We start from the raw sequence: 26,949 nt of genomic DNA, 5'->3' as shown, positions 1-26,949 counted from the left end.
ACTGATCAGGAACGTGACTTTAGACGCGTTTTGCTCGCTGTCCCCAGCAGATGGACACGGACGTCTTTCCTGGACTCATTTGTCCCACCCAACTCAAGGTTGCCCACGTTCCTCAGTTGTATTCATTTCAGTTTTCTTCATCTGCTCATCTCACCTGACTCCAAGGTCACCTGTCACAGCTTCCCTCTGTCTCCACGGCAACTGGAACCTCACAGCTCTTTTGGATGCGTCCACTTTCCAGGCACCATTACTGGGATGTGTGGGCGGGACGTGACCCCCGGGACGGCTCCTCTGATGCACTGTGATTCCTGGAAGGAGATCTGTGTGTTTTTGTTGTAAACTGGAAGGAGAGACACACACACACACACACACACACATTGGCTGGTTCAGATAATATTTTTGATGCCCTCCCTATAGTAACGAACAGGCAAACTCCAACTTGCTCACGTGTGTGTGTGTGTGTGTGTGTGTGTGTGGACCCACAGATGCGGTTACACAGCTTCCCAGTCGTGTTCTCTGTGTGCCGGAATTCCTGCCCCACCCAGGTGAGCTCCGACGCCTATCGACTCAGCACTTCAGTGTGCGCAGCGGGGGGGGCGCCGTCGGGGTCCAACAGCCTGTCTCCTGCTCTCGTGTTTCTCCTGGGGGTCGAGAAGAGCTCAGCCGGCAGGAGGACGGCAACGGGACGTGTGGGACGGATGAGTAGGAGAGCAGACGAGCGCGCTCAACACACACGTATGAACTAGAGCTCACAGGGACCGGAACCTGAAGGACCCGGGTTCGAATTGCTCCTCCTGCTCTAGAAGCCATAATGAGATACTTACCCTGAACAAATGCAGTAAAAATGACCCAGCTGTATGAATGAGCCACGTACTGTAAGTTGATTTGGTTAAAAGGTGTCAGCAAAGAATGAAATAAACGATAAAAACAATAATCATAATCCCACACATTTAGGGTCAATTAAGGTCAATCGAGGTCAATCAAGGTCCACGTCTGCAGGCCCTCTTTCGCGGTGAAGCATTCCTCTCCCTCGGCGACGTGCGCCGCTGCTCTCCGCACGTTTAACGTGTCTCGGACACTCGTTTCCTTTCGACAGAGAAGCGGTGCGTTGGCAGCGCAGACGATGTGGCTTTAAAGTGATGCTCGCAGGAAGTGCTCCGGAGCGACTCCAAGTTCCACACTTCATTTGCACAAAAAAGCCGTTTTTCTCATGCGCTTCTTTCCTGCATCGAAATAAAGACGTTACACCTTTCGGCTGCAGCTCGCAGACCCAATTGCGCCGCGTTCCCCGTGGGGCCTCCGCCGCCGACTCGGCACGTTAGTCACTTTTCCCAGCATGCCTTGCTTTCCAGAGCCGGACGCAGTGGAAACACCATCCAGTAGATGGGTCGCACGCGTTTGGCCTTGTGTGTGGTCTTGGCAGGAAGCTGTTAGAGCTCCGTAGATGACGCCGCCGCCGACGACGATGTTGGCAATGATGGCAACAACAATGACGATGTCAGATAAACGATAAAATAGAAAGTCCACCATGTAACCATTGAGAGGAATTATGTTAAAGTGCTGCAACGGAGGACATTAAATGAGTTCGTAAGGTCGTGAGATGATGTTTCTAAAGGTCGAAACATGTTGTGTTTTTCAGTGGCCTTTGTAGGATCGCTGAGCTGAGGCTGAAGACTGAAACTAATTCTCTAGAACATTCTCCCAGGGAGGAGCTCCTGAGCTCCTCCGCACTCCGCAGTGTCCACAACAGCATGATCAGCCAACGACATGATGAGTCAAAGAGTGAAAACGAGTCAAAACTTTGTGTTTGCGGCATGAGGCAGGGTCCTGCCAAAGTCGTCCCATGAGTCCCCCTCGTCATCTCGTCTCTCTTCAGCTTCCTGTTCCTGCCCCTCTTAAGTTCAACATTCTGGTTACAGTCTACAAGACGGTCAAAGGATCTGAACCTCAGTACCTACAGCCCTACTCCTCAACCTCGGGCAACTTTGTGGCCTAGAATCAGCGGTCTGCAGGTTCTCGGTTTTGTCCCCAGTGAGATGGAATGAGCCCCCCGTGTCTCTCAGAACTGCTGAATCCTTCCTCCCGCATCGAAGAAGGGTCTCAAACCCATCTCTTTAAGAGCCACGTCTCTCCTGATCTCCTGACGGCTCCATCAATGAGTCCAACACCAGCTACTGTGATTAGCTATGTATTTGCTATTTGAATGTCACTCCTATAGGAGCTACTGGAGGAATGTGAACCAACAACGTGGTGGTGTAAGATACTGAAGCTGTGCGTTCACAGTCCTATGTGTGTGTTTAAAGCTCCTTGTCTGTTGATGGTGAACTCTCTTCACTTTGGATAGAAGTGTGTGATAACTGAAGAAATGTCAGTGTAAGTGAGCTCTGCGCTGCCGGTGGCGCCGGCGCCGCACGGGTTCGAAAGCCCTGATGTCAGAGTTGCACTAGGACAACGAAAAAAAACAGGACACCACCCAGGTTAATTTCAATAACATCCTCCAACTGGCAGGTGATTATTGGGTCGTTAACAGACCCTAGTCATGTGAGTCTCAAATGGGCTCCACCCATAGATGTTCCAAGTTTAAAACCAGAACTCCCCACCAGTCTTTTTAGAACTGAAGAAGCCACTTGGATGCGTGGTGAAATGTATTCAAGGAAATTCATGCAAGTCCAGTTGCCTTTGTTCTTCTAGCTTTGTTTTTTTTCCCCAGATGCTATGACCTGGATAATTGAGAATCTTCACGGACACCAGGACACACCGTTTCGTTCCCTGTCTGAAGAAAGACGGCTGCGATTCCTCACCAGCAGCACGAACCCTCCAGACTGAGGCCCTTGGAAAGGCTGCACGTTTCTGACCACTTCAGGCTAAGTGGAGCCTCTCGAGCGTCCGCCTCCAGCACCGTAAGCGACGGTCTCGGACAGAAGGACCGAGTCCTCGGCATCAGGGATTTGGATGCGCCGACTGCGGGACCCTCGCCGCCTTTTTCCTCCTCGTTAGAACAAAGGGAGAAAGCCCCCCAGCACCTCCGCCCCCCACCGGGCCGAGCTGCGGGATAAACAGAGTAGTGGAACAGAGTTTTTGCTCCTGCTTCTCGGCACAGTCTGTGTTTCCAGTCCCACCAACCACCTGGGCGGATCATTACGGCGGCAGCCACTCGCCCTAAAAGCCGGAACGCCGCAACACCGACTCCTGCAGGATAATAGCCTCGCGCGACGGTACCAAATTCGGCGAATGGCTCACGAGCCCCATGGGGGGGAGGGGGTGCTCTTACCGACTCGGGGCTTCCTCCTCCCGCAAAGGAGAGCCCATTGCAGAGCTGTGCACCACCTGGGGCCGGCGAGGGGGTCATCGGGACGGCCGGCGGTGCCAGAAAGCGTTGGCTCGAACCGGGGGAATCGACTGCTGTTCGGCAGAGAAGAGATTCAAACGCATATGGAGTCATTTCCGAAAAACGGAATTTCCGTCGGTTCCGCGGAGAACGAGCTGGACGTCGTTTGAAAGTGACACTGAAGTGCACAACGGACACTTTGCGTATTACTGTTCAGGAAATGCAGCTGTGTAAACACTGACACACACACACAGGCTCACTTTGGGAACAGACATAATTACTAAAAGCCAACTTGTAATTATGGCACTTGAGCAGGTGGGGGTCCAGATACACTGTATTAGTGTTAATAGGCCGGTTAATGAATCCGACAAAAGGTTAATTTTCCAAAGAGCCTTTTCGTGGGAATGTTTTTAAGGGCTCTGTAATCTCTTGTTTGCTCTTCTCGTTCGGCGGCGCCGAGAGACGACAGACTTACTGATATCATTTTCACCGTAATTGAAACAGAGAAGTTTGATGAGTTCAGCAAAAAGGAAAGGGAAAAACACACTCAAGAATGATGACAGCAACGTTTGCTCTTTCCAGCAGAGCCGGCAGGTTAAGCTGTTTCTCTGCACTGTCCGCGTCACTCGGCGCGCGGCGCTTGCCAATGGGTGCTGCCGCCGTCCGCATGGGATCCAGTCCCGCGGAGCTCCCTGCAGTTCCGGGGACACGGGTTCAGGACAGGATTGGGCCTGCGGGGGGCGGGGCCAACTCGGTGACCGGACAGGTGGGCAGGGCCAGGAGGCGGGGCCTAAACAACACCGGACTCGCACGTGACGAGGCCGGCGAAGACATGGTATTGCCGTGCCCAGAAAGCCCAGGGCCCGCGCCGCGGAGAGGCCGACGCCCACGGGACGGCCGTGTCATTTGCATACGAAAGAGCAGTCAATTATTGCTAAGCACCCTTGAAATCCCACAAGTAATTATCATAATTGGAAGTGTACGGTGCAGAGGTCTCTTTGTAGGAACTCGGAGACCAGTAGACAGGCCGCCGGCGCAGCACACGTACAAACGCTTCCTTCCATTTTTACTTTACAAGCAGCGGCGAGACGACGACGACGATGACCTGCAATATTTGCATTTGCGTCGAGGTTCTGACACCTGAAACCGGGGCTGGAGGGTTCAGAAGTCCCAGGTGTGCGGCACGGGTGCTGTACCGCAAGCGAGAGCCTGGTGAACGTACTGCAAGTCTGAGACACAGATAGATAGACAGAGAAATAGATGTCCGGGGAGGTGCAGGGTGGTACGGGGAGGTGGAGGGAGCTCGCTGGGACCCCCAGGTTAGACACTGCTGACAAAAGCTGCTTTTCTGCATATCTGACTCAGCAGAGAGCATTTCCAGTCAAACGCAACAGAGGTTCGATGGTCGGGGGTTTTATGCCAGCTCCCGGCACACTGAGACGGTCAGCGGCAGGTGGTCAACTAACAGCTGCCATCGGTCAGCAGGGAACAGCAACCCTGAGGACGGACAGGGAATAGCAGGCCCGTCCGGGATAGGAGGAACAGCCGTGCACGAGAACCTGCTTTCCTTTCACCGAGCCGAGATTCTAAAGGAATTCGCGCCGAACATCTCGGCCTTCCCGTGTTCACACGGTCACTTCTCACGTGGTCGGCCTTCGCAGGTCAGCGACGGGGCTCGGCTCCGCTCATCGCTGTAGCGTCCGGACCGGACGGAGGTGAAAGAACGAACGCGGGACGGAGGGAGGCGCAGCGTATTCGCGCAAAGGTGAAAAGTGAAATGTGAATCTGTGAGTAGAACTTGAACACAGAGGTGTGACGAAATACCGGACTGGAACACTGGACCAGGACTGGAGAACAAGAGGCAGGACGGGCATTCGGGACTAGAACACACACACCCATGGAACAAACTGAGGAAACGGGGAACTAATGATCGCTAAGAGAGCGCAACAGAAACGCCGATTAAGAATCCGCAATCTGTCCTCCGCCGCTTGCTCCTTTTACACCTCAGGAACTACCGGATTGCGAACGGGCGCTTGGGCCGGGGCTCGCGGCACCGAGTGGCGCCCCCCGTGGCCAGTCGGGGTATTGTCCCTGTGGGTCATGACAACCGCACATGCTGTTTCAACGTGCACAAGGACACACTCACGTTGGAACGTGCATATTGCGCATACACGAATGGTGGGAAAACCGAATGCCGAATGGGATCTGCGGGCGCGGTCGGGTGACGGGGGGTGGCCGCTTTCCTCCAATCGGAGGTGAGCTGCTCACTCATTCGCTGTTTGAGTCGCAGCTGCCCAAGGCCATCGGCTGCCCTGCGTGTCGACTGTAGAAGAGCCCACCCCCTGCCCTCACGCCCCCATTGACCAGCTTGGGGTCGTCGAGGACACCCGACCGCCGCATAAAATACAGCAAACATGAATATCGCAATAGGAACGCACACTTTGCGCCGAAGTCCAAGGGTTGCTGCCGCGATGTTTCTGTTGCCAAAACGCACCAGATAGTGCCGAACAGAGCTGACGCGGAGCTCGCGATCCTGCGGCGAAGCAAGACTAACCCTTATCGGTCCTCGAGGGCTCGTCTCTGCGCGGGCCTCTCCGGCGCTTGCGGCTCCTCTCCTCTTCTCCTCCTCCTCCCGTTTCCAGACTCTGCGGGACGTCCGACTGAGCTCCCGCACAAGAACAGAAGGCCGAGCGAAGAGAAGAAAGAGAAGAGCTTCGAGCGGGACGAGTATCTGAAGCACCTCGGGAGCCCGTCCTCGCCGGAAGCGATTTCCTCTCCCCACGCAGAGGGGCGTTTCCCTCCCTCGAAGGCCGTCTTCCTCCCGCACGTTCCCACAAAGGCACCCGCGCCGACGGCCGCTGCGGAGTCCTTCCCGCTCCTTCGCTCGGAAGCCTCTTTCCCTCCGGTTGATCAATGTTCACGTCTTCCTTCTCCGGAAGCCCCACAGGGTGGGCGGCTGGGGAAAGTAGGCCGCCGCACAGTATTGCCGCAATATATAAATATATATAAATAGTCTCCGAACACACAGGGGCAATAAAGGCGCGCGAGCGAATGGGAACGGCGGAACACTAAACGGTTTGCGAGACAGTTACGTGTTATTAAGATATCGCTAAATGAAAGACTCCTTCTTCTGGGCCCGGCGACGGGAGTCCCGCTCGGCTCGGCTGCCCATAAACGCCGACCTACTCCAATATGTGGCGTCTCAATATCTGCGCTGCAATTTCGCCGCCCTGCTAGCTGGAGGCTTCTTATTAAGGCCGAGCGGCGACTCACAACGGGGAAAGCGCAGCACCGCCACAACTGCCGGCACCGCCTCCTCCGCCTTATTGACTCCTCCTGACAGCTGTTTAGCGGCCATCGCCGGGGAAGCGCTGCCTCTACCGCTGCTTCGGCCTCCTTAGCGACGGCCCGTATGACAGACGGCGGGAACGCGGCGCGGCTCCACCGAAGGCGAGCGGCCGAGAATCCGATCAGCGCGCCGCGGCGGGGGAATAAGACGGGACGCGCTAATGGCTTTAGGTTGCGTCAGACAAGGAACGAGCGCATTTTTGCTCCGGCGCGTGAACACGCTGTAAGGTAAAGCGCCGCGTGGCGCACGGACCAAATGACATTATTCCCCCGATTCCGACTCGCACCGAGCTGCGAGCGAGCAGAGGAGTCGTGCGGCACCACAGCAAACCGGCGGGAGCGTGTGATCTGCGCCGCGGGGACGCGAGCCCATGCCGAGCGCAAAGATCTCCCGAGTCACGGAGGAATGGCCTCCTACACCGACCCTCATCTTCTCTCTCTAAAATGACGTGCAGCTCAGAGCAAACGCTGACATTTAGTTATTTACCAACTCACGATACACTCGTTAACCCATTTATACAGCATGGTCACACACACACATTTTCAGAACCGCTTGTCCCATACGGGGAACCGGAGCCAACCCGGCAACACAGGGCGTAAGGGGAGGGGACACACCCAGGACGGGACGCCAGTCCGCCGCAAGGCACCCCAAGTGGAACTCGAACCCCAGACCCACCGAAAAGCAGGACTGTGGTCCAACCCACTGCGCCACCGCACCCCCCACAGCATGGTCATTTTTACCCTATTAGTTCACCTAAGTGTGGGATGCAGCAGGTTTGGCTGGGCCCTGCTCTCTGGTGGGTCCGGGGTTCGAGTCCCGTCCTGGGTGCGTCCCCTCCCCCTCCAGCCTTGTGCCCTGTGTTGCCGGGTTAGGCTCCGGCTCACCGCGACTCCAGTTGGGACAAGCAGCTTCAGACTGTGTGTGTGTGTGTGTGTGTGTGTGTGTTCACCTAAGTACCTCAATCGAGGGTCCTACAGCAACACGTGGGATTTGAACCTGGGACCTCCGAGTGCAAGGTGGCAGCTCTAACCACAACTACAGTAAAAGTACGTCAACAACAGACAACGAGCTACAGACACAGCACTGTGGGCACACAGCTTGTGTGTCTGATATCACCACGTTGCTGGTTCCCATCTCTCCAGTAGCTCCTATGTGGCAGCTAGTAGCGTAGGGTAGCGGTTGAGCTGCTCCCTTTTGGCCCAGAGGTTGCAGGTTCAAGTCCCAGCTCAAGTTAATGTAAGAGTGAAGTAACATAATACGTAGATAGTCATGGCAGATGGAGCTGTCAGGAGGAAAGTGGCTCTTGAAGAGATGAGTTAGAACCCCTTCTTCAGTGTGGGGTGTATTCAGCAGCTCTGAGGGAAACTATTGCACGTCCGAGGCTGGACCCCAGTACTTGCGCCACGACCACTGCATGTGCAACTACAGTAAATTCCCAGGATGCACTGCAACTTCTAGTACATCTGTAACTCATAAACATTGATTTTGCCCTTTTTGGTTATTCTGTCATTTATTTGTATTGTTTCTGTTGGTGTAACTGATGGACTGGCATCCCGTCCAGGATGTACCTCCTCAACCTTGCACCCAGTACTTCGGGGATAGGCTCCGGTCCTCCAGGGTCCTCCACCATGACCCTGCTCAGGACAAGTGGTTATATATGGACTGGGTGAGATGGTATGACTATCCTTTCTTATTATGTATCATGTTGAGTTGTTGTGTGTGAATTTCCCTTTAGAGATTAACAAAGCGTTGTCCCATCCTGTCCCGTCGTGCCCTGTTCTGTCCCGTTCCGTCCCGTCCCACTGACCTTTGACCGTCATCGCACTTCACTACTCCAGCGCTGTCCAGGACAAGGTCATCGCTGCCGACGCTGCGCAGGACGCATCCGCATCCGGTTCCGTGCCTCAAGGGCGAACTCGCTGACCGCAGCTTGAGCCGAGCAATCCCACGATGCAGTGCGTTTGTTCTGTACAGCGTTGCTCTCTCTGTTGAGCGTTTGTGGAGCTGAGGTCCTGCCTGCTGTTTCCTCCTCCTTCCTGTAAGTGATGACGCTCCTGTCCCTCAACACTTTACTCTCCCCCAATAAAGAGATTCAACTTAAATTTGACCAGCTGCCCCCATTTGAAGAAGGCCACGCCCCCCTGCCTGCCCCTCCCCCGCCCACCCTCGCGCAGCTGACACTGCCGCGACCCACTTTGAGCAAGACGTTGCGGATGCTGCGGTGGCGCGGTGCCGACGTTACGGCAATGTTGCCGCAACGCTGTGGAAACGTTACAGACGGCACCGTTGCCGCAGCCAGAGCCCCGACCCAGTTCTGCTCCCACCCGGGAGGGGGCACCTTCTGATGCCAGTGCCAGCGGAGGGACACAAGAAATAGCATTTCAGGATCAAAATAACACCACGGTGGTACCACATGTCGACAGCGATGACGATGCAACTTCCTCCTTTTCTTCCTGTGCCCCCTCCCCCCAGCTGGAGACACGGCATAGCCCTCAGCCCACTAGCAACAACAATAATAATAATAATAATAACAATAATAAGAAGAAGAAGCACCATCACCACAATGAGAGGAGACAGAAAAAGAAGGGAGGTACAGCACGTTTGCTTCCTTTCAATGACTCGTATTTACAGTAAAGTAATGTAAAGCAGGAGGGGCGCGGTGGCGCAGCGGGTCGGGGCGGATCTGGGGTTCGAGTCCCGCCTGGGGTACCTTGCGAAGGACTGGCGTCCCATCCCGGGTGTGTCCCCTCCCGGGTGTGTCCCCTCCCCCTCCAGCCTTGCAACCTGTGTTGCCATGTTAGGCTCTGGCTCGCTGCAACCCCCGCTTGGGACAAGCGGTTTCAGACTGTGTGTGTGTGGTGTAAAGTACAGTAAAGTAGTGTAAAGGCCCTCTCTGGAGCACACTGGATGCTTTGTTTGAACAGGAAAGAGTCACTGCGTGCGTTACCATGAAATACCACAACGCAGGAGGGAAACGGACCCACAGTATGATATTTACCCGGTGGGCCGCCTTCTCTTTCATTCCATACTTTTCTTATTATTATTAACAACAATAATAATAATAAAAAAACCCACGTGAGACGACACTCTGTAACTAACACCCCAGCAGTGTCAGAGGAGCTCCGGAGCGCCGCCCGTCCAGTCCTCGCGAGGGTTTGTGGCGTGCACGCGCGCGGCGCAGAGGGGAGGGGGGCGTGTTCCCGAGAGCGCGCACCCGGCAGGCGGCTGTACCGGCGGCGACGGCGGCGGCGGAGGAGGAGGAGGCGGAGACCGCAGAGCTCCCTGCGCGAGACCCGGGCCGGAGGTGACTGACGGTCCGTCGTCGCGCGCGCGCGCGCGGCAGCCTGATGATGCTGTTGCTTTTATTGCGGATTTCGGATATATGACCGACGAGAAAGAATATTATTATGATCCGGTAATAAGCACGTAACAACGCGGTACGAATATGAATCATAATTTCCTGCTGCCGGTGTGACGGTGCTGCGCGGGTTCGGCTCCGAATCGCAATCGGACGGATCCGCTCTGCAACTTGCTTGGGAGCTCAGCTTGTGAGTCTCAGGGCTTAGAGGAGAGTTGAGAGTTACTGTGGTGAAGTGACTGTAACTCTTCCCCCGGGCTCTTTACAGTTTGGGCACCGCTTGGCTTGCTGGACTTTTGTTTTGTCGTGAGCTCGCGCTGCGACCCGGGTGGGAGGAGGAGGAGGAGGAGGAGGAGGAGGAGGAGGGGGGGGGTCCCAACAAGGGAGTCTTTGTGTCGCGCAGCTCGGAGCCTCACTAGATGACAGCGCGCTGTTGCGGGGGGTGGGGTCGGGTCTTTTACTCCCGGACGAGGACGCGCACCTGTCGCTGGTGGGCGGGGCGGTGGGCGGGGCCCAGGTTCTCCTCGCCGACCGAAGAAGGGGCCCTTTAAGAACGCAAATAATGAGTAAAATGTCCCGCTGAAGGAATGATGTCACGAACGGGACACGCAGACGCGCACGGATGCCCGTTTGGGCCGACCGAGGCCCACCGGTTCACCTGAAACGCGTCCTTGCCGCGGGAGAAATGCGGAGCGCCCGCAGGAAAGCCCCGCGAACACGCGGCCAACGTGCAAACTGACGCAGGGGCCGCGAGGCACCGGCGCTGCCCGCCGAGCCGTTGCGCCTCCCGAGATGCAAAACGTACAGGCGCTCGGCTCCTTCTGTCGCATTTTCCACTTTCCTTCGGATCCGGCCGGACGGGCGATGTCGCGGTGGGGCCCTTGCCTTCTAACTGGAAGGTGTCAGGTTCCAGCCCCCCCTCCTGCAGCGTTACCCTTGATCGGTGTACTTACCGTGAATTAATACGGTAGACTATGTTGCTGCATAAATGAATGAACCCGTCAAGAGGAGATTATAATGGGGGACAGTAATAGCGCAGCTGCCGGACAAAACGAAATAAACGGCCCTTGAAAAAGGAGTTAAACTTTGATGTAACTAAATCACAGTTACGAATGCAGCTGCAGTGGTGACTCATATTAGGTTTGTTGGCTCTGTGTGTGTGTGCGTGTGTGTGTGTGCGCGTGTGCGTGTGTGTGTGTGTGTGTGTGTGTGTGTGTGTGTGTGTGTGTGTGTGTGTGTGTGTCGCTATAAAAGAGCTCTGACAGCTATCACTGTGATATGTGATTTTTCAAGGCAACGTGAGGAAACTAACAAAGTCCAAAGAGGACAAGCAGAGAACCGCATCGTCTCAAAAACTGCAAAGTTATCGGATGTGTCCAGGGGGACAGTGAAAAAGATCATTATGAGAGCGCACGGCAAACATGGACAAACCGCGTGCGCCAGGAGGAGCAGCGGCAGAACACAAGTGGAACGGGAAGCTCGAGGACGGGGACAGACAAACACTCCACTGACTAAATGCCTCAAAAATGACGAGTTTAACCAACACCTCACTGTGTCTTTTGTACGACAGGGCTGAAACCACTCCTCTCCAAGGCCACGCATGACCTGATGCTGGAGCGTATAATCGGGACCCCTGAGCAATGGAAGAAAGTACTATGGTCTGATGAACCATATTTTACCGTGTTTCCTACTTCTGGAACGGCTTAAGTTTGGAGAAAGCCGCAGGATGCCTTCGAGCCGCACTGCTGGTCACGGTCACCATCTCATGGCGATCGGTGTGCGGAAAGTTGCTCTGCGTGGTTCTGTAACGGCCTAGCAAGATGAGGGTATTTGACAGGACCGGGGCACCCTACGGGACCAGCTCTGTGCCCCGGTAACGCCGAACAACTGCGAGTGCTTTCCGGAACGCCTCCCGCAGCCTCCCCGTCACCACGTTGAGCCTCCCTGAACCTCTCAAAGACCCGGAGGCTTCCCCCCTGGACGAACGGCGCGCTGTCCCACTGCGCACGGTGCACACGCCCGTACGGCCGCCTGAGAAGCACTGAAGGCGTCCTGAAGGCAAAGGGAGGCCCTCGATACTCTCGAAAATACCGTTATTCGCTCTTATTTCCTCATCTGTAGGAGCGACCGGACTCTATATATACAGTAGTAGCGGGGGGATGGCTGCAGCAGCCCTGTCGGGTCAAGGCACTTGACATGAGTTTCGAGCGGTCTTCGCAACCCGGGTGGGAGGCCGTTACGGAGTATTTGCGGCGAGCGGCGCTTCGCCCGTCCTGAGCGAGTAAAGAGGCCGCCGAGCGAATGTGTGAAATGCGAGCGACGTGAGGACACGCAGCCTTTGTGATGCCGAGCTGCGAGCCTCTGACCTCCAGCGCCGTGAGTGGGAGCGTCGTGCCGACTGTCAGGAATGTCAAGTGTCTGCCGGAGAACTTGGCGTGTGGCAAATCGTTTTATTCGTCGAAACTGAGCGCTATTTGTGTTGAAGTTTTCCTTCGCTCCCGATACCAATTTGGAAACGGAGCCGAGTCGCCGCTCCATCGCTGACGCTCCAGCGCCCCTAGCCGCACGGCGTGGCGTTCGGCGTCTCGCCAGCCGACGGGCGTTCCCTGCAAAGCGGGCGCGGGGTCGATTCTGTGCCGCCTCGTTAGTGATGTCATCAGCGTGAGACGTGGCGAGCTGCAGGCAGGGACTGGTCACCGGGGCTGCGAGGCTCGTGGTGATGCCATGAGCCTCTTGGGAAAGGTCAGCGGTTTGTCAGTGAGCGCGAAGTCGCGGCTGGGGGAGGGCGACGGAGGGCGAGGGAGGGCGAGGGAGCGAGGGTGTCGGGGAGGGGGCCGTCCGGCACACGGGCCTGACTGTGCTTCTCTCTGCCCCCGGCAGCGCCGCGGAGGGAGAGTGCGGTCGAAGCCGGGAAGGGTGCGCGACGCCGGCGTTTCACGGGGACGCTCCAGGGCGTGAGCCACGTCCATGCGGTCGGGTTGCGGTCAGAATCACAGCAGCCGTAAGGTCAGAACCAGGGCTCCGGAATCCCGGCAATGACCGAGCGCGGACTCGCCGGCGACAAAGAGCAAGAAACGGAAGCGATGTCCTGCGCCGAACCGTCGACAGCTGCGGCTACACGCGCTTTCGGAGGAGCCTCGAAAACGGCCGCAGATGATAAAAATAGCAGCGTGCGTTTGAACTGCGTGACTCACAGCGCCGATAATTCTCGTGTACCTCAGATGTATTTATACGCTCACATTGTTCATTATCTCATCGCTCCTTTTTTTGTCTCGCTTTTGGCAAAGCAGACAGTGAGTTGTCGCAGCCGCCTGCCAGCAGCGTAGTAGACCTGTGTAACTGTACTCTGCAGCCACAGCGAGGCCCTCGCACCGTTAACCGTTCCTAAACGGAACCACGACCTGGCACGACGTGCCCTCGTCCGGGTTCGTTCTTCGGAGTCCATTTAAAGCGAGGAAGCGCCGAGGCTGTTTAAAGACGTCTTTCCCGAATTGCGCAGCCGCGTGCCGTAACCGGGGCCGGGAGCTCAAGGTCGCGCGGTCAACACCCTCACCGGCGGGGGGGCCTCTGTGGCACGCCCTCTATGGCACGCCCTCTCACCGCGGCTCCCGGGGTCCTTTGTTACCCAGCCTTTGGCAAGCATTATGCAAAGGGGTGTGGCTTAAGAAGAGGCACAAAGAAAGAGGTGTGGCTAGAAAAAGAGGAGTGGCTTCGTAAAGGGCCACGGTGACCTTTTTCTCTTTTGTGCATCCATAACTACCTGGAAAGTTAGAAAATTTTGTTTGAGCTGTTTATGAAGCTGAGTTCCGCCTAAATTCCTGAGCCTGATTTCGGAACCACTTTCCTCATCTGCTGCACCTTATGCATTTTTGTAATTACGTTCTCTAATTGTTCTCATTAGCACTGAGCATTGTCTTTGGTAATGACTGCCGAAGCCTTCACACAGCGTTTATTCAATTACTCCAAATGTGCGGGAAGGGGCTGCCGGCGCTTCTGCTCATGTCGCTGTTGAGAGGGAGAGTTAAGGACGCTGTCTGTGAGTGCGAGCGACGCCACGCCCACCGACATGGACAAGTGGACGGCGGAGCAGCTGTCGTAAGCAGCGCCGAACGGCGTTTCGTAGCGCGTCACCAGCGTCGGCCGCGGTTCGGGAGCCGGAGCCCTTTAAAACCCTAAGCGAATTAGAGCACTTTCTGAAATTCTATTTAGCGTCAATTGATTATTTTCACCACACGGTTCTCAGTTTAATGGATTATTTAGGGAGTTGCCAGCCAGGCTAATATTGTGACTGCATTTTCATTAGAACTTAATAAAATGTATGTTGTGAACTGCCTGGCGATGGGGCACTAAACGTCTTGGTGAGCAAAACTGATATATAAACGTAAATCAAAGGCGCTTCAGCAACTTTCTGCAGCCGGACGCTGCGTACAGTGGGGAAATGACGGTGCGTTCCGCAGTTTACCCATTAGCATTTATTGTTATTATTAGTGTCATTAATCTTACTCTTCGTTTCTGGCTCTGACGTGTGGCATAGCGGTAGCACGTCTGCTCGGCTCGGTGTCAGCGGGGGGCCGTCCGGGTGAAGCCCGTGGAACCCGAGGCCCCGGAAGACGCTGGCTGAGGGCCTCCTGGGACCGTGGTGTTTTGCGACTCCTTTCTTCTCGTGTGTCATCCAGACTCATTTATAGTGTCTAAGCCACCAGTACTTCTGTAACGAATGACGGAAGAGACGTCGTCGTCGTCGTCGTCGTGCCGTGTCGGGTCGGGTCTCCCTCGGCTAGCGACTTATGCCGGTCGAGAGCCTCGTCTGCGTCGGAGAGCAACTTGCCTTGAGATGGGATGAAATCCTAGCCGGGTCCCTCAGCTCCGCACGATGATTAATATGCCATTTACGTGCCTCTGGCTTGATGGTAATGCGGGGCTGGTGTTGCCGCGTAAGCCGGTGTGGGTGGCCTCGCCATGCCGTTTGCCTACAGAGCGCCTCGAAATAGCAGCCTGGGAGCCCTGGCGGCCTTTGTCTGCGAAGGTCACGGACGGCGGCCGCCAACAACGGGTCCGTTTGACACGTTTACCTCCCCGGTCCTCGAAAGTGCCAGCAGATGTGACCTTTGGAGGGACCTGATTAAAATCTCACATAAATACGTCTCGTCCGTTTGCCCGTCTTTCCCACACGGAACGGCTGCGTCTCCTTATTTCATTGCACGGTTTTCCCTTCTTAGTTGCAGACGCCTCCGCCTCGGTTGTCAAAGCTTACTTGTGTGTCGTCGCCGAGTTCGGTCCGCGGAGCTTCATGCTCTAAGGTCACCGTCTCTGGAGCCGCAGGATCGTCGCCTCTCGAGGTGCGCGGGCACTGTGCCTACTTGGCTGTAGTGCTTGTGTGCGTGTGTGTGTGTGTGTGTGTGTGTGTGTGTGTGTGTGTGTGTGTGTGTGCGTGTGCGTGCGCGTGCGCGCGTGTGTGTGAGATCTGCCACTCCCACCTTGATGTAAAAGCTTAGAAATGTCGTACTGGAAAGCAAAAGGGCAAACGACCTCGACTGGAACTCTGCTGTCCACCTGCCACTGTTTGTCCACTTGCACTTTTGCTTGGTGTGTGTGTGTGTGTGTGTGGAGGGTTGCCAAGCAGCCCTTTCTGGTGGAACGGCATCAGCGCGTACTTGTGTAACCAGTCGCTACGAGGACCATGTGTCTTCTGCCATCTCCTGCTTCAGTGCGCACCGTGTCCCGGTGGACACTGGAAGAACTCATTTCGAGTATTCGAACCGTCTTAGTTGCCTTAGACCTGGGAAACGTGCGGAAACAGGTTTTGTTGCCGCGCCTTGCCGCCCTGGTGTTCGTGACCTCTTGGGACATACCAGGGGTTCAAAAACGGAACGGCACCGATGAATCCGAGCGAGGGCTTTTCGCACAATGTGAAGCTCACTTCTTACCAGGGTGTCCTGAAATGCCCGGTGAGACCAGAGCTAATCTCTGGCTTGTCACGGTGCCGTCTGCGGCCACGAGTGTCCGCCGGTGATTCTTCTGCTCCAGACACCAAAATAAAATGTGGAGGATAATATGGGGATAGTTGTTATCGTAGTGGTTAGAGCTGCTGCCTTTGGCCCCAAAGCTTGCAGGTTTGAGTCTCACCTCCAGCTGTAGTAGCCTTGAGCAAAGTTCTTACCCTAAATTTGCTCCCGTGAGATTAGTTGGCTGTGCAACGGGGTGTCGTACTTTGGCCACACGATTAGAAGAGAGCCATCATTAGAGAAGGACGTCATGACCGGAAAGATTGAAGGAACAAGGAGGAGAGGAAGACCCGCGATGACTGGGCTCGATATGTTGACAACAACAACGGGGACAACGCCGGAAGAGCTCGCCAAACTAGCACAAAATCGGTTTCTTCTTAGATCTTTAATTCATCAAGTCACCGTGACTCGAACCCGAGTCGATGGCACTTAACTAACTAGAACAGGGTAAATAACTGTAGGTAGATTAATGCTGCAAGTCGCTTTGGAGAGAAGCACCAGCTAAATGAATACATGTAAAACCGCAATGAATTTTCGGCTGCAGTTCTTTGTGTCTCGGCAGAACGGTCCTGAGATGGAAAAGCGACACTGTCCCTGTTTTTAGGTGGAGACGGAGCATCTAAAACGTCGGAATTACACGCTTATGGAACGAAAAGCCGTGCTCTTCTCCCATAGCTTGCAGCAAAGCGTTAACACAACACGTTGTTTGGCAGCCATCGGAGGCGGTGGTATGTTTCTCCTCACTCGGGTGGTGCACAATGACATCCCGTGGAAGGACAAAACGCGGTATGAAGGTGCGTAGAGGAGAACACACGTGGAGGTGCTTTTCACTCACCATTACACACGTTAGCAGTGTGCCCGCACCGTAATGTAACGCCGCCGGCCCTTCTCTTGACCTCGTGGTAGGTTCTGGTCCTGTGCTCGTCATCTCGGTGGCTCTTGTGCTTCTCGCTCTTCAGAGCACCAGAGACCTCGAAGGCATCGCTGGAAAAAGTAGCACACAAGTACTCGCAACCTTCTGTGCTCTTCAAGGCAGTTGAGGATCTTTACTCGGCTGCCAAGTTGCCCCTGACCCGCGGCATTCCAACATTTGTATTTGATCCAGTCCTTAAGAAGTCGGGGCTTCGGCAGCAGGCGCTTTGGCTGAGGAGAATGCCCGCCTCGGTGACTGGCGCAGACGAGCCGAGCGACTCTCTGAGCTTGCTGGACACGCGGTGCGAACGTACGGCCGTCCTGAAACCCAGCTGCGGGGTTCCTTTCCACACGTGCTCCAAGGCTGAAGATGAGAAAGGCCCTCATCAAGAGCCAGAGCTCCGACACTGCAGACTTCCAAAGTTCTGGCCATCCTTAGGTCTAGAAACCCAAGTAAATTGCAGATCTTCCTCCCCTGCAGATCCCAAGTACTGCTGAGTGAGAGGCACGTAAACCCAAACTGACATGCTGCAGAAGCGTTCTCCAAATCAGTACTTCTTTCTAGCTTGATCTCCCCGGCTCCAGACACGTCCAAACATACGTGATCTGTAACGTGTGTGTGTGCGTGCGCGCGTGCACGCGCCCATTTCACAATGAGAAGCAGAAGCAGTTCAGCCACTACCTTCATTGTGAACTCTGCTCATGGAGAAATGTTGCTTGTGTGTTTCATCCCTGAAGACCAGCTATGGAAGCAACAGCTTTATGGCTTCCTTCACGACTCCCATGCAGCTCCACACAATTTGTGCGCAAAACCCCAGCCGAGTCGCTGTTTGGCCGTGATTTTTTGCACGCCGCTTCCCACACTTGTTCCAGAACCTGACCATCTAGATTCGTGCCGCAGATCATCGTGCGGCTGAACACGTGTGAGTTTCTACATGGCATGTCTCCTGTCGCTAAAAGTAGTGTCCTTGTGCCGAGACTAAAAAGGGAACTTTACCGCGTTGCTTCACAGTTCACTGTACACTGTTAAAAGCTCGGTTGTTGCACCAGAGCATTGTGGGATGTGGATCGTGAACCAACGCAGGATTATGTCTCGCCCAGACAGACAGACAATTTGTCTCTGACTCGCGTGTTGAGAGACACGCGGACAATGTTCTTAGAGTTCCTCGCTGACCTTTGATGGACCGAGAAGGGTCAGTAAAAAAGGGCCTAAAGGCCATCGGTTGCGCCTGTAGCTTTTGTCCCCATGTGTTATGCTGCTCATGTTCACCTCTCTGCTTGTGGACAGGATGTAGTCAAGAAGTTTGTCCTCACGACCGTCCGCTGCTCCGCGTCCCGTTGTTTGTCGGACACGACATTGCAGCAGCATATTATTACTTTTTGACGCACAGCGTAGCAGTTAGAGGCGTCATCTTGCTGCCGTGGGTCCTGTTTGAGTCCCACCCCTGCCGTTCTAGCCCTGATTATCATCAGCTAATATGGTAAAAATAGCCCAGGTGAAGGGTAAAATACCCAGCTGTTTAAATGGCAAATCAATGCAAAGTTGGTTATCTAACAGTGTAAGTTGCCTTGGGCAAAGAGGGCAGTGAAGTGAAGAACATTCTTGCGGTGAGCAATGTTACGTGTTCATTAACCTGTGACATGTTCGTTTAGTAGTGCAGAAAATGTAGAAATAGACCACGCGTTGAGGCGTCGCCGCACGTGGGTGGGAACCGAGATGCCGCATCGCTTTGGGAGTCGGAGCTCAGCAGCTCCTGCGGTTCCTGGGAAATAAGAGGTGGAGGGAGAAGGTCTCATGTCGGGAGAGCGGTGCCACCCCCCTCACGGCATTTCTCAGATTGCGTGAATTGCCACAGTGCTTCTCCCTCAGCGTCGCTTTGCTTCGTTCAGCCCAATGCCTGCGGTGCCGCCGTGCCGCGGCGCCGCAGTGCCGGGGCTGGCCGCGCTAATTAAAAAGGACTTACCCACGATCAAAACAAGCAACCGGAACCTTCATTTTAGAGCTTGGCATGAAACGGCCCCACCAGGTGAGTAATGTGTTAGTAAAGGGGGGTTCGGCTCTATCTGGAGCTGAGTGAGTCACGAAGAGTGTTGTAATTATCGTACTATCGCCTCGGCACGATGAGCTCCAAGGATCCGTCTCCTCGGGATTTGGAGCGTGCGCTCAGCGGGCGTTTCGCAATACACGGGCGCTGTATGACGAGAAAGGTCTTTTGCTCGTCCCCACCTTCCCCTTCTCTTGAACTTTTGCTCTTCCCCATGTACTGCGCTGACCTGGTCTCCCCTTGTCTTCTGTCCAGGTCTCAGAAGACAATGGCGCTCCCACTCTTCGGCATCGCTGTCTTCCTGATGACTCTCCAGCTGCTTGAGGCCTCTAGTGCCCACGATGATCTCGTTGTCCTCACAAAGAAGGGCAGGGTGCGGGGGCTGCCCGTATCCGTTCCAGGGGGGGAAGTGTCGGCGTTCTTGGGCATCCCGTACGCGGAGCCGCCCCTCCGCAGCCTGCGCTTCAAGCGGCCTGTTCCCAGCAAAGCGTGGCAGGGGGTGTTGGAGACCACAAGGTTCTCCCCGGCCTGTTTTCAGCCGGTGGACACCTCGTTCCCGGGCTTCCTGGGAGTCGAGATGTGGAACCCCAACATGGGGATGAGCGAGGACTGCCTGTACCTGAACGTATGGGTCCCGCAACCAAGGCCTCACCTGGCACCCGTCATGGTGTGGATCTATGGGGGCGGTTTCACTACAGGCACGACCTCCCTGTCTATGTACGACGGGCGCTTTCTGAGTCACACCGAAGGCGTGGTCGTGGTCTCCATGAACTACAGACTGGGGCCACTGGGCTTCCTGGTGTTGCAGGGCAGTGCCGACGTGCGGGGCAACATGGGGCTCTTTGACCAGAGGTTGGCGCTCCAGTGGGTGGCCGAGAACATCGAGGCCTTTGGGGGGGACCCTCAGTCTGTCACACTCTTCGGTGAGAGCGCAGGTGCCGGTGCGATCGGTTTCCACCTTCTATCACAGGGGAGTCATAACCTATTCACTCGCGCCATCCTGCAAAGTGGTAGCGTCAATGCCCCGTGGGCAATCGTCCCTCCACAAGAAGCCTGGAATAGGTCCCTAGAATTGGCTCGGCTGCTTGGGTGCCCGCTTGACGCTAGGATCGAGACCTGCCTTCGTAATGTCCCTCCAAACGACCTGGTTAACAGACAGTTCGAGGTGGTCAAGATTCGGCCCCTCATCTCAATCGCGTTCCCTCCGACGATCGACAGCGACTTCCTCAGCGACCTGCCCGAAGCGCTCCTTCAGGTGGGACGCTTGAAGAAAGCCGATCTGCTGCTGGGCCTCACCAGGGATGAAGGGACATTCTTCTTGGTCTATGGAGCTCCTGGCTTCAGCATCACGAACGAGAGCCTCATCACCAGAGAGGACTTTTTGAAGGGTGTGGAGGCCACCATTCCGAGCTTCAGCCAGATTTCCCAGGAGGCCGTTGTTTTCCAGTACACCGACTGGACCGATGAGTTCAGTGGGGAGAAAAACCGCAACATGATGAACCACATCGTGAGCGACTACTACTTCTCGTGCCCTATGCTGGACTTTTCACGCAAGTCTGCTGCCTTTGGCTCCCGGGTCTTCATGTACTTCTTTGAGCACCGCTCCTCGAGGAACCCGTGGCCCAAGTGGATGGGGGTGATGCATGGGGAAGAGATCGAGTTTGTTTTCGGCCTTCCTCTGAACAGCAGCCTGGGCTACACCAAGGAGGAGGAGGCCATGAGCAGGAGGATGATGAAGCATTGGGCCACCTTTGCCCGCACCGGGTCAGTCTCGCGTCTTGCTGTCCACATCAAAATATTATTCATTTTATTTGGTTATCTGGCCAGTTTTGGTCAACGTGAAGCCTCTCTTAGCTAGATGGTGTTGGTTAGGGTTAGGGTTTGGGTTACCACTTCTTTACCCACCCGCTGCGGCCGTCTTCTAGATTCTTTTATTGCAGAAGACATTTCCTTCTGAAGCAGAAGATGAAACTGTGTTCTAATTGTTTGTTTTTCAACTGTAGCGCTCAGCTGTGCGAACACCCACTGCTTCATCTCCGTGATAACGTGGGGGGGTCGGGGGGTCGTCATTGTTTTCCGTAGGAATCCCAATAGCCAGGGGTCCGAGTGGCCGCCGTTCACCGCAGAGAAGCAGGAGTACATCTCGCTGAACACAGATGTCCTGAAGGTCCAGCGCATGCTGAAAGCCCAGAAGTGCAAGCTGTGGGACAGTTTCCTCTCGAAGCTCGAGGTGATAACAGGTAGGAGACTCTGCCCCCCTCCCCCACAGGGCACCTTCACCGCCCCGTGTATCGCTGCTCTACTTCATGTACGTTTCCTTCCTTAGAGGCACCGTGGAGCTTTGGCCTCTCCTGGGATTCGAACTTGATTTACGGCCACAGGTTCAGCACGGGGTGGTCATGTGCTCAGTGCTGTTCCTCAACCCCCCCCCCCCCCGGGTCACAGCGCTGCGGGGCCCACAGCTCGGCAGCTTTGTAGTTCAGCGAGAGGCTCGGTGTTGGAGGGGAGTGGGTGTGCGGGTCAGGCGACACATCAGAAAAATATGTTATTAGAATATGAATAATGTTGAGCCCTGTTCGCAAAGCTAATTATGCAAACATGGTCCTTGCCCTTATAGTTTTGAAGACAGAAATGGCTACTTTTTATTTTAAGTTTGGTTTTGCATGAATATAAAATTCACTCCAGGGAGCCTTCAAGTCAAATTGTTCATCACTCTAACTGCTTGCATGTAAGTGAGAAGGAAATATTTGGAAATTTAATTTGTCTCTTCATTTGTGAAAAGTAATCCTTAAAGGTTGCATCATCTTCTGAAACTCAGTTCACATTTGAAAGGAACGATGACCCTGTAAGGAAAGTTCTGGAAAGAAATTCTCCAGGCTTCCCGTACAGATAAAATGTACAGAGATTGTGTTGGACATAGGAATTTAATTCCTTATATTGTGCACTTTCATATTTTACTATTTGTAATGAAACATTTGTTTCGACTTTGTTAGCATGTTGGACACTAGTGAACGGTGTTTACCATGTAGGACACACATGCACATGCACGCGCGCGCACGCACGCACGCACGCACAGAGACACTTCATTCTTTCTTCCAGCTATATTTAGCTCTTTGAGGTCAAGGCAATTCATTTGAAATGATCCCAATTTCAGCTGAAATGTGGTCAAGTGTGGTAACAGGAAATGGATGAGAATAACAGCCTTTTTAATCCTTTTAATTTATTTATTTTATTTATTCACGCCGGCCCGTGCCCCGATCCGTTCCGTAAGTGCGGACTAATGCCCGGCCGACAGAAATCGCTCGAAAATGAGAAAAGACAACCACACGTGACCTTTCCAAATAAAACTGTGACACGGTGTCGTCATCGACACTCGAGATGGGAGCGCGGACCTGTTGCTAAGCAATCAAATTGTCTGCACCCTGAGTGACGGGCAAAAATAAATTTTCAATCAGGATATCGTTTAAAAGCGAATTTGAATAAAATTGACTAAATACGGCGGCTTTATTTGTACGGCTCGTGGAAAACGATGCCGCGATGTTTCAATTTGCGCTTCTCTCTGAACGGAGGCGAGTGTGTAAAGGCTCATGGGAAAGCGGGCGGCGTACAGCGCTGTACTCTGCCGCACGGTACTTTACCTGATCCCAGCTGCGCCCCTGCCGGTGCACCGGTTTAAAGGGGCCGCAGAGAGCGTGTGCGACGGCTCTGGATGCGTGCGTGCGTGCGTGCGTGCGCCACGGGGTGAGGGGGCAGGGGTTTTTGCAGGCCCGAGTCCGGCTGCCGTCCCGCTCACTGTCTTCTTCTGCTCTCCTCAGTGGGTATGGACAAGGCGGAGCTGCAGTGGAAGAGCCAGTTCCAGCGCTGGTACTCCTACATGCTAGACTGGAGGAATCAATTCGCCGAGTACAGCGCGCGCAAGCAGCAGTGCGTACTGCCCTGAGAGCGTTGCGCCCCTGTGTGTGTGTGTGCGTGCGTGCGTGTGTGCGCGCATGTCTTTGTGAGCCCTTTTCTCAGCACAATGAAAGTGTGTTCGGCAAAAGCTGAGAGACAAACACACGCTGCAGCCAAACTACATGCAAATCACAAATTATTCTGTGGACGAGGCACAGAGAACATGAGCAAAAGGTCCTCGAAAGAACATGGTTTTCCTACGCGTTTTGCCCCGTTTGCTCCAATAGATCCTCAGCACGCTGAGCCGGAGGGCTGGAGCGCTGAGCTACTCGTGCAGCCGGCAGACTCCGTGTTGCGTGCGTGTTCAACGCACATTTTGCCAGTTTGCCTTAACCCTACCCGCGTGGAAGGCGTGACGCACCGTGACGCACCGTGACGCCAGATCATCGCGAAACTTCCCTTCGGTCCAGTGCACTTGTTGGACGACGCGCACGCAACATGCGCGTGTCCTCCTGAGAGCCAGGCTTCGTTCTGTCCGCCGCCCAGGACGTGCCGTGCACGTTTACTGAGCGTATGTCCTCAAGTGTCCCAACGCACCTTGCGGAGGACCTTCCGTGCCTCTCGGCGAGTCCCCGCGTTTCACACGGGGGCGGGGCTTGTCCGGCTTCCTCGAAATCCCGCCGATCGATCGGAAAAGAGCCGCGCCGATCGCGGGCCCGTCGCGCCGAGCGGTCGATTAGAGCCGTGGGTTCGAGAGCAACTGTAACGATGACGTATTATGGCGGAGACCGAGGGGTTGCCCCGCCCGGTCCCCTCTCTCTCCCGCGCGCGCGCAGGCTGATGTACTTGGCCGTGTGCACTTTTTCGCGCCTCGCACGTTTTGGAGTTCGATGTTGCTTGTTTTGTCGCGAAGACAGCTGTGTGAAATGTAGGTCCTCCACGGTTGCCTGCAAGATATTAAAAGGAGAGCTTCCGTTTTTCCGTGCCCGTCTGGGTTCGTGCACCTTTCTTCGGAGTCCACGAGGAGGATCTGGGCTAGCTCATCGGCCACGTCCGTAACGGAAGCCCTTCCGTCAATCCGTGTCGGCCGCGCGCGTCTCTCACGTTTCCCAGTTTTACCGCAGTACCGAACTCGGGCGGTTTCCGCTAAGTGACAGCTTTGTGTTGCGCCCTTCGTCATCGCCTTCGTCATTGATCGGTGACCTTTGGATCATTGGCTCGTTGCGTCGATGATCATTGATTAGCAAAGGCCGCTGACTCGCGCAGGATACCCCCCAGCCCCACCCCACCCCTTCTGTCATTCATAATGTTCAACTCGCTGAAGTGAGAGATGATGAATCGATAGAGTGGCAGTGCAGCGTGATTAAAGTCCTCTTCTCTAGTTAAAGGGAAAAACACTTGATTTTCTATTGTTACTGTGACACATTCATTTGTTACTGTGTGCAAATACAGGGCGGCTGTTGGACCACGATTGCGGTTTCGGTATCGATATCTGTTCGGCCATGAAAGGTATTCAAGGCAAACGATGTGTTTTCAAACATGTTCTTTGGTGAAATATGTTCTGGGGCTCATATTCGTTCGTGATTAATTTCTTGCGCGGTTCGTGTGAAGGGTAAATAAGAGCTGTTGTTCGTTTGTCATTTTCAACACCGAAACCGTGCTCCCGTTAACGCTCGAATAACACGGGAGTAACAATACAGTAAAGGGCGCCGTTTAGTGTTTTGTGGTAACCGCGGATCCCGCATACCTTTAACGCGCACTTTGCCCCGACGCCACACCTTGGTTACCTTGACTGAAGTGCGAGGCAGAGAGGCGACGCGCGTGGAAACCCCAACTGCCTCTGTGCCGTCGCATGCTGGGGGTCGTCGTATTAGTGCCTCCGGGTCACTTCATACTCATAATAATAAGAAGAAGAATCATTGCCTTTCTCTGCCTGAAAGTGCTGCTCGGTGCTCACTTGCAGTACAGTTACAATATATTTACAGTACTATACAGTACGGTTAAAGTTACTGTACTACACTGTGAGTAACTGTGCACAACAGCTCTGTGCGAATCTTACACTTTATCAATATCTTCTGCCTCTGTGTTTCCAGCTGATTTTCTCCATTGATGTTAAGAATAATTTCAAGACCGCATTAGTGGTTATTCGGCGACCGTGTCATTTACCCTGTTCTTTGGTGGTACCTTAACGTTACATGAGCTTCAGTTCCCTGTGCCGTGTATCCGCAGTCCAGTGCCGCACGCACGCACGCACGCACGCACACGCACGCACAGACGCAGACACGCACTTGCTACGGTGTTATGTGACGAATACGAATATGTTCTCGGTTCTGTTAGCGCTTGTCAGTCCTGCTCTTCTTCACCCCCAGTGAAACGGGACGCGTTAGTAGCGAATCAGAGGGGACGCGGCGCTGTCCCTCCTGCCGTCCGCTCGCACTCACTCGCCCGCCGTCCTCTTGCTTCGCCGTGAGAGTCGGTGCGCGTGCCTTGCCTGTGCGCGTCCCAGGTTTTCTCACGTGCGTTCAAACGGCTGTAAAACTGTGCCACGTGTGTGATTTACCACGCTGTGCTTAAAAATTACACGGAGGAATAAAATTTTTAATGTTCAGATGTCACTCCCGCCCGGCCACGCGTCTCATTTCCCCCTGTGTCCGGCGTGTGCTCGGCGCTTTCGGTCACCTGCGCGTGTGTCACACTTACTTTGAGGACGTGGCTTGTGGACCTTTTGCTGCGTTTCATTTATTAAACAGGTCAAAGGCGTCCTTTAAATGGCAGGATCGCCCGTTTGTGAGCTAATTAGAACGCCGTGTTTTTCTCCCGACCTTTAGGGCCGAAAGCTGAAAGTCGACCTTTGGGCTGTCTTTACCACGTCCGTTTGTGGGACGCCCCGACCAGCCCCGCCTCCGCGACCCCCGTCGGTGCCGAAATCATGGGGTCGTGGAGGCGAAGGAGGGCGCCGACACGGACGACACGGGTCGGCGGCGGCCGGGCTCAGCGCCTCCATGCGGGTCTCAGTGTCTCCTGAAAGACACAGTGCGTATTTCCCACCGCCAAGAGGTGCGTAGCGATGGGCGCGGGGAGCCGCCACGGCAGCCGGAGCTGCGATGCTGCTCTCGATTCGTGTCCGGCGCAGCCCGCGTCCGGCAGACGGCGTCTGAAATCCTTTCCGGTGTAATTAAGAGTTTAAAGTGGCTCGTGGCGGCAGCTCCCTTTCGGTGGCATTCAGGGAGACTGTGACTGAATGCACTACATGTTGCGGAGGCTGTCCTCTTACTCCGGCGTCCTTCATGCGCGGCTCTCAGACGCGCGGCACGACCCCCCGGGGCTCACCCTGCGTCGCCCGTCACGGTGCCCGCCGTAACCGCGCACGTCCCTCGAGCGGCGCTTACATGGGCGAAAGTGACGCGCTCGGCTCGGCTCGGCTCGGCCCCCGGTTATCCGAGAGAGAGGGAGAGATGGCGGAAATGGGGTCGCTTTCTCCTTGGAAGCGGGTGCATCGATACGGGCGCTCTACCTTCGAGTCGCGGCGCCTGAAGCGGTGGCTTCGAGCAAAGTAACCACGGTAACCTCGCTTTCCATAGACGAACCGCTTCATGCCGATTGTTGGAGCCCAGAGACACCGGTTGAGACGGACTCAAACCGAGGAGGATCTTCAGCAGCGTCTCTCGTCCGTCTCCTTCCCGCCGCAGGGCCCCTTTGTCTCGCGGAGACGTCCCGCGCTTCTGCTATCGGCGACACGGTCCTCGGGCACAGCGGCGGCGCTCGCTCTTGGTGACGTCGAGTGGGCGTGGCCTTTTTGCCAGCCCATGGACGCTGCTGCGAGACACACGAGTCCGTCGAGCAGCTCCGTCCGTCCAACCGGGTAATGAAAGCGGCAGCATCTCTCTCACATCGTCCTCCGGTGTCCAAAGGGAAGCGTCCCGCCAAACAGGCTGCGCAGGGCCTTGAGGAAGCAGGACGTCCGCTGCTGGACGTCGGATGCAAGGAACAGAACAGGGGAGACGGGAAACGGAGAACTCCGGTAACGGGATGCGCTGAAAACAATGCGAGTAAGAAGGTGC

At 55.1% G+C, this 26,949-nt stretch overlaps 1 protein-coding gene across 3 annotated transcripts; it reads left to right on the top strand.

Annotated features, from left to right (window-relative positions):
• The first annotated feature begins 9,805 nt into the window (after positions 1-9,805).
• Positions 9,806-25,503, top strand: LOC108924671 (cholinesterase-like). Of its 3 annotated transcripts, none has more exons than XM_029255737.1 (4): positions 9,806-9,981; positions 19,253-20,761; positions 21,080-21,237; positions 22,813-25,503. In XM_029255737.1, exons 2-4 carry the CDS (start codon positions 19,266-19,268, stop codon positions 22,935-22,937), a joined length of 1,779 nt encoding a protein of 592 aa, XP_029111570.1. In that variant the 5' UTR covers positions 9,806-9,981; positions 19,253-19,265; the 3' UTR covers positions 22,938-25,503. The 3 variants fall into 3 exon arrangements, with proteins under 3 accessions (XP_029111570.1, XP_029111571.1, XP_018591713.1); XM_029255738.1 differs by lacking the exon at positions 9,806-9,981 and adding an exon at positions 12,484-12,777; XM_018736197.2 differs by lacking the exon at positions 9,806-9,981 and adding an exon at positions 18,444-18,979.
• Positions 25,504-26,949: the final 1,446 nt, after the last annotated feature.

Source organism: Scleropages formosus, chromosome 10 (assembly GCF_900964775.1).
Source record: "Scleropages formosus chromosome 10, fSclFor1.1, whole genome shotgun sequence".
NCBI classification, from domain to species: Eukaryota; Metazoa; Chordata; class Actinopteri; order Osteoglossiformes; family Osteoglossidae; genus Scleropages; species Scleropages formosus.
This window is presented reverse-complemented; position numbering and strand designations above follow the sequence as displayed.